Consider the following 7133-nt stretch of genomic DNA (forward strand, 5'->3'; position numbering starts at 1 on the left):
AAAAAACTGCAAACCGGATCGTACCAAGAATATGATATTCTAGTGTGGTACAGTGCCATACGTAATAACTTTTGTATATTATAAATAGATAAATGGTAATCTAAGTGTCTAAGTTAAATATGAAAGAATATAGTGTTAATAAAAGTCAACATATCAAAGTGGTAGTTGAAGTATGGATATTACTACTGTCATTAAATTAAATTAAATAGGAAGTTTAGCAGGAAATATATTTGGATTTGGTAGGGGGAAAAAAATGAATAAAGCGAATCAGATGCATACAAATCCTATAAACATGGGCAGCCAATAATTAAAGCTTGTGTTGGTTTTGGGTACATTCAACTTTTTCATTTTTTTAAAGAAATTTTATTATGATTTTCATTTATGAACTGCCTATGTCTTGCTACAATTTTTGTTCCACTCGTCTCAATGAATTGTTAGTGAATTGATTTTTGATAGTTCAGTTCATTTTGCCTGTTCATGCACACTTCATATACAAATGACGCACACCATGTGCTTGATAAAATGTCTCAATGATAATTCAGTAATTGTTTGTGGCAACTACATAAGATAAATTAAGTATTTTTGAAATTGGCAATGCTGTTAAAATACAATGAATATTGTGAAGAAACCGGCTTGATCACCTGCATTACAATTTTTATACATGAATTGGTTTTGTCTTGCTAAGACTTTGGTGCAGTTTGTTTTAGTTTCTTTGATTCATGAGTTGTTAATAAATAGAATTAAGGGTTGGTGATGCTTTAGAGCTGGAATTGATTGATTGATTGTCTCTCTATCTTGAGAACATGTAATGCTTCATCTAATCTGGAACCTTCCTATGCTTTTTATCAGCCCTTGACTCTGTCTGTCTCTATATTTCTGTTTTCAGAGCAGATTTGGCAGATTGCTCATATATAACTGTTGCTGGGTGGGATCCAACTTGTTAATTTTCAGATTGGATTCTCTTGTTCTATCTCACAAAAGTTGTACAAGGATAGATTGCTCCAATCAAGGGGTATACCATTGCAAATAGAGTACATGTCTTCAATAACTTGCTGGTGCTCTGGGCTAATGTCCAATTCTTCAACAGTAGTGGTAGCTAATGCTAAAAGTAAGGATCCGAGACCTGCTAGTTTCGTTCAAATCCCTTCGTGGATCTCTTTGAAATGCAATAATTCATCCTTGAGGACCCCTAAAGTTCAACAGGGCCAAGTTGAAAACTTGCATTTGATTTCTTTAGCCAAACAAGGGATGCTTCAAGAAGTACATGACTTTGTCAGAAGCATGGATGCAGCAGGCATCTCGATAAATCCCCGGTCATATGAATACCTCTTTAAAATGTGTGGAACACTGAATGCTTCATCAGATGGAAAATTATTTCACAATAGACTTCAGAGAACGGGTAATACCAATAAGTTCATTGACAATTGCATCCTTCAAATGTATTGTGATTGCAGGAGTTTTGCAGCTGCAGAGAGATTCTTTGATGAAATGATTCATCGAGATATGTCTTCTTGGCACACCCTCATGTCTGCTTATGTTGAGGAAGGGCGCATAGATGAAGCTATTAAATTGCTCTTGCGTATGCTAGATTTCGGAATTATGCCACCCACATCGATCATCAGTACTCTTATAGGGTCCTTCACATATCCTTCATCGTTAGGTCTTGGCAAGCAGATTCATTCTCAGCTGATAAAGATTGGAGTTATTGCCAATGATTTGATCGAGACCTCTATCTCCAACATGTACATCAAGTGTGGCTGGTTGGATGGTGCTGAAATCGCTACCAATAAGATGGCTAGAAAAAATGCTGTGGCTTGCACTGGGTTGATGTTGGGCTATACTCAAGCTGCAAGGAACAAAGATGCTGTTTTATTGTTTGCAAAAATGATAAGTGAAGATGTAGAACTGGATGAGTTTGTCTTTTCAATAGTGCTTAAGGCGTGTGCTGCTTTAGGAGACTTAAACATGGGAAGGCAAATTCATAGCTACAGTGTGAAACTTGGATTGGAGTCTGAGGTCTCGGTTGGAACTCCACTACTGGATTTTTATTTTAAATGCGCCAGGTTTGAAGCTGCATATCAAGCTTTTGAGAGCATACGTGAACCAAATGATTTTTCATGGAGTGCTCTAATTACTGGATATTGCCAAAATGGTAAGTTTGACAAGGCACTTGAGATTTTTAGAACACTCAGAAGTAAGGGAGTGTTATTGAATTCATTCATGTATACCAGCATCTTTCAAGCATGCTCTTCTGTCTCAGATTTGATTTTCGGTTCGCAAGTTCATGCAGATGCAATAAAAAAGGGGCTAGTTGCATGCCTCTCTGGAGAGAGTGCTATGATCACTATGTACTCAAAATGCGGCAAAATAGACTATGCCCATCAAACATTTTTGGCTATTGATAAACCTGACAACATTGCATGGACTGCTATAATTTGTGCACATGCTTATCATGGCAGAGCTTCTGAAGCTCTGAGGCTTTTCAACGAGATGCAGGAGTCGGGTGTAAGGCCAAATGCTATCACATTCATTGGTTTGTTAACATCTTGTAGTCATTCAGGTCTAGTTAGACAGGGAAAGAAGTTTTTGGATTCAATGAGTGACAAGTACAATGTGGATCCAACAATTGATCATTACAACTGCATGATTGATATATACTCTCGTGCTGGATTACTGCAGGAGGCTCTTGAGATGATAAAGAGTCTGCCATTTGAACCTGATGTGTTGAGTTGGAAAAGCTTATTAGGAGGTTGTTGGAGCCATAGGAATCTCGAGATTGCGATGATTGCAGCCGAAAGGGTGCTTCAGCTGGATCCATTAGACACTGCTACTTATGTGATCATGTTCAACTTAAATGCTTTGCTTGGGAAGTGGGATGAAGCAGCTAAATTTAGAAAGATGATGGCTGAAAGGAACTTGAGAAAAGAAGTAAGTTGCAGCTGGATTATTGTGAAGCATAAAGTCCATCGTTTTGTGGTAGGTGATAGACACCACCCTCAAACAGAGGAGATATACTCAAAATTAAAACAGCTTGATTTTGCTGTCAAAAAGGGTGAGGAGTGTCTTCTTAATGAAGAGGACGCACTCTGTGACTTCAGTGAAAGGAAAGAGCAGTTACTTGATCATAGTGAGAGACTAGCTATAGCTTATGGTCTCATATGCATCAAAGGTGACACCCCAATTATGGTCTTCAAGAATACTCGATCATGCAGAGATTGCCATGAATTTGCAAAAAGGGTCTCCATGGTAACTGATCGTGAATTAATTGTGAGAGATGCCAATAGGTTCCATCATATAAAGGCTGGGGAATGTTCTTGCCATGATTATTGGTGATTTCTGCACAAATCTTGAAGAGAAACTAGCTTTGATTTAGGAATTTCTTTTTTGTTGCAGGAGCTACCTACAATATTTAATACAATTTTACTCAATCAAGATCAAGCAAACAATGTATCATGTAAATTTGTAAACGGTGTTTTACCATGATTAAGAGAATGTATCTATTGGAACGAATTCACACCATTCATGGTATTACAGATAAAAGAGAAAGTTCAGAACTTTTTCTTCTTTAGTCGTTAAATCATGGTATAAAACGTTTCAATAGGCAATGAAACAACATGGATGTACTGCATTATTCATTTGTTTACCTTTCTCACTCTTCTATCAAGCTCAAGCTCAGTCAACATTCATTCTTTTCAGTTAAATAATTGACATATATGTCACAAGTAAAAAAAAGATTTATTTTCAGCAGAAATAAGTAAAAGTGAAATATTATAGTGGAAAGATTTTTCAAATGCTTTATTAGTGTATCTGTGACTGTGAACGGCATAAACTGGTAGGCGAAGTAACATTACATCCATTAAATATGGGTCACACGTACAGTTGCAAAACACAATTTTGATGGATTGTTGGGTGGAAGTTGAAATATATGGTCTTCAATAGTTCAATCTGCTCGAAATAAATTGAGTTCATTATCTTTCGTTTGTATATGATTTCTCGGACCTGAGCGCTATAATCAATGGATATTATCCAAAGGATAGATTTGACACTCAGAAAAAGATTTATAAAATACCAATTAAAGAGGTGTTAGTGAATTCATTCAACTAATAAATACCAGCGTTTTTCAAGTATGCTCTGCTGTGTCACTTGTAATTTTCGGTGAACAAATTTATGCCATTCCGTCATTTAAAGTAGGGGGAATGTTCCTGATATGATTATTGGTGATTTATACTCAATTCTTTGAGAAACTAGCTATGGCTGCTCATCTTACAAGTTTCAATGTTTTTTCCCTAGTAGCTACACTACCTACACTGTTGAATAAATTTTACCTAACCATACAAACGATATATACTGTAAATTGTTGACGTTTTTCTTTTTTTTTTGGGTCTTGATGAAAAGGATGATTTAAATTCATTTCAATATCCAACAAGGTTTAGTGGCAAGTAGTAACTGGAGTTCTATATGCAACAAGTTACATAAGTGTTCCCCAATAACCAAATCATCCTCAAAACAAGAGTAAGATTGTGATAGCTTAACGGTGAGTTCATCACCTAGTCTTTTCCCTTCGAACCATCATCAAAAAAGAAAGGAAAAATTATCACGGATAACGAGGAATGTGATTTTCAGGTTGTAATATTTCCACTACTACAAAGCATCAGGGACAAGAGTATAAAACTGGAAGCGCCTCAGATGTTAGCCTCCACTTCAGGATCACTTTCTATCTTTGCAGCAGGCACATTATTGCCACCTCTCAAACGCGAAGATACATTGTCAATAGCAGAGTTTAGTTGGCTTATCTTTTCGTTCAAGGTCATACGGGTCCTCTGCTTTCAGGAACATAATCATAACAAACTCAGCACATTCCAATGACACAGAAGAGTTAAATCAAAAGGACAGGGGAACCCTAATTACCTCTAACCCTTCGTCGTAATATATTGGTCTTTTGGCCTTCCGAAACCCATATTCATCTTCATTTAGCAGAGATCTTCTGATCTGCATCACACAAAATGAAGTCAACATCTGGGCTTAACACTAAGACTGCAAAATGCCAACAATGATATGTGCAAGAAAACAGTAATAATTGAGATAATAGCAATACAACAAAATAGATAATGCAGAATAATCTCTTTCCCCGATGGAAAAGCTTCAGTATAGACATGGAATAAACACGTTTCAAAGCCATTCAAAGTAGTGCACATATACCTACTTTAAGTCACCTACTTTAAGTCATGACAATAAAACAAGACTAAGAAGGAAAAGTTTGCAGCATAGTTTTAGAACTCAAAGTCATCACATCTAAATCATTCATGATATTACAAATAGCAGAGAAAATTCATACATTAATTTTTCAGTCCTTAGAAAAGTAAATTTATCCCTTAAAGCATGGCACAATGTTTCACTAGGAAAAGAAACAACAGGCTAGTTAATAATTAACAGTCCATTGCTTAGTTCATCCTGATGTGGTTGCATCTCATTGCAAAAAGGAAGAAAAGGAAAATGAAAAGTGGTCATCTACTGCATGATTAATCTATCTCTACCTTTTCTCTTCCTTATATCAGGCTCAGGCTCAGGCTCAGCTCAAGCTCAAGCTCAAGCTCAAACACATTCATCATACATCTTTTCAGTTAAACTAGCCAAACTTTAAAATTAAAGAAGCAAGAAATCACCTGGGGAGCAAAGACATATGCCAGAGTTCCAAAAATCGCACCACCTAGAATAAAGCCAGCAAGAAAGTCCCCACCTCCACCTCCACTACTGTCACTGCAAAAGGGAAACTGAACATGAAAAGAAAATCTACACGTGATCCTCCAAAATATTCTCAGATACCATGCACCCAATCACCACAAGTTACCGGTCCTTATTTTTATTTTATTTTTTCTAATTCATCAGAGAATGCAGCTCCAGAAAAGGCCACTCATATTGTTTTTAAATTCATAGCATAGAAAACCATGAAATTCAATCATACAAGAAAGAACAGTTAACTGTGGAAAGAAACTTTCAACATCAATATCCATTTTTCATCTCTGATCTTTTTCTTTGACAAGTTCAACCAGAACAACCGGTCTTGAATATTATTACATGATTATTTAATGTCAAAGAGAAGGTTGAAAAGAAACAAAAACAATTTGTGCACATATCACAAATAAAAAGGATTCCATCAGTATTATTTTAATAGACCTATAAAATTGCCCCAAGCAAGTGATATTTATATGAGAAATAAGCACATTACCATAGAATTGAATGCATACAGCCAAAAATAATTAACCACTACGTAAATTCCATTAAATTAAGTAAAACACAGTTGAAAGACAAAGTGATGTTGAATTCCTAATAAAGTCAAATTGATGAACATACCGGTATTCAGCACAAATTGATGAAGTGCGGTTCCTCCTGCTCACAAGGTTTGATTTTCTTTGAACTACAAGCTTAGGTCCAAGGTGGACTCCAACACCATAAGAATTTTTCTTTGTCGACCACAACTCAGGTGACTTAACATGAGATCCACCTATTCCCAAATTAAATCTAAAACCTCTTAAAATATCTTAATTATTACACTCCAAAGAAGCTTTCAACTTGGTGATGGAAATCAATCGGACATAAGCGCAAGAAACAGAAAGCAGTAAAACCATAAGAAAAACCCTAAAATTAATGGACTAAATGAGTGAAGATCATTACACGATGTTTGAAAAATTAGAATGTGTTAGGAAGGAAAAGTTTACCTGAAATCAAGAATGGCGCGAAAGAAGCAGCCATGAGTGAGAGAGAGAGAGAGATTTTGCGGGGGAGGGGGGGGGGGGACTCAACTGAAGCAGACAAGAGTCAAGACGGTATTTTTGTCTTTGTAAAATAATCACCACAATTATATTTATCTGAATATTTTCCATTTTTTTAAAAAAATGGCCGGAAGTGAAGTGTTAATAAACATGGTGGATTCTCTTATTTTTTATTTATTTAATAAAATAATAATTTTTATTATTTAATATTTTTATATGTTTTTTATTTAAAAAATAAATTTCATTTTAATATACTGTAGTGTAAAATTATTTTACATATGTATTTAATCTTATAACTTTATATTAATAAAAATAATTATTTTTATATTAATTTTATCTAAAAAAATAATTATAATTATATGA

The 7133-nt window shown here is 35.3% G+C and overlaps 2 protein-coding genes across 5 annotated transcripts; one reads left to right on the forward strand and one right to left on the reverse strand.

Moving 5' to 3' along the window:
• Window positions 97-3631, forward strand: LOC107643203 (pentatricopeptide repeat-containing protein At5g13270, chloroplastic). Of its 3 annotated transcripts, XM_021123269.1 has the most exons (3): window positions 97-329; window positions 887-1337; window positions 1455-3631. In XM_021123269.1, exons 2-3 carry the CDS (start codon window positions 1036-1038, stop codon window positions 3331-3333), a joined length of 2181 nt encoding a protein of 726 aa, XP_020978928.1. In that variant the 5' UTR covers window positions 97-329; window positions 887-1035; the 3' UTR covers window positions 3334-3631. The 3 variants fall into 3 exon arrangements, with proteins under 3 accessions (XP_020978928.1, XP_016202273.1, XP_020978927.1); XM_016346787.2 differs by having other exon boundaries at window positions 887-3631; XM_021123268.1 differs by having other exon boundaries at window positions 892-3631.
• Window positions 4385-6834, reverse strand: LOC107643204. Of its 2 annotated transcripts, none has more exons than XM_016346790.2 (5): window positions 6717-6834; window positions 6352-6502; window positions 5664-5757; window positions 4909-4989; window positions 4385-4820 (listed from the first exon to the last, which is right to left on the reverse strand). In XM_016346790.2, the coding sequence occupies exons 1-5, from the start codon at window positions 6748-6750 to the stop codon at window positions 4683-4685; spliced, it is 498 nt and encodes a 165-aa protein (XP_016202276.1). In that variant the 5' UTR covers window positions 6751-6834; the 3' UTR covers window positions 4385-4682. The 2 variants fall into 2 exon arrangements, with proteins under 2 accessions (XP_016202276.1, XP_016202274.1); XM_016346788.2 differs by having other exon boundaries at window positions 4385-4823.

Source organism: Arachis ipaensis, chromosome B05, assembly GCF_000816755.2.
Source record: "Arachis ipaensis cultivar K30076 chromosome B05, Araip1.1, whole genome shotgun sequence".
Classification (NCBI taxonomy): Eukaryota; Viridiplantae; Streptophyta; class Magnoliopsida; order Fabales; family Fabaceae; genus Arachis; species Arachis ipaensis.

Bases quoted from the DNA above. Each gene is read 5' to 3' on its own strand.
- LOC107643203 (XM_016346787.2), top strand. From the start codon at position 1,036: ATGTCTTCAATAACTTGCTGGTGCTCTGGGCTAATGTCCAATTCTTCA.
- LOC107643204 (XM_016346788.2), bottom strand. From the start codon at position 6,750: ATGGCTGCTTCTTTCGCGCCATTCTTGATTTCAG. The intron at 6,503-6,716 runs GTAAACTTTTCC...ATTTGGGAATAG, and splicing joins CGCGCCATTCTTGATTTCAG to GTGGATCTCATGTTAAGTCA. The intron at 4,990-5,663 runs GTGATTTCTTGC...TGTGTGATGCAG, and splicing joins CATATGTCTTTGCTCCCCAG to ATCAGAAGATCTCTGCTAAA.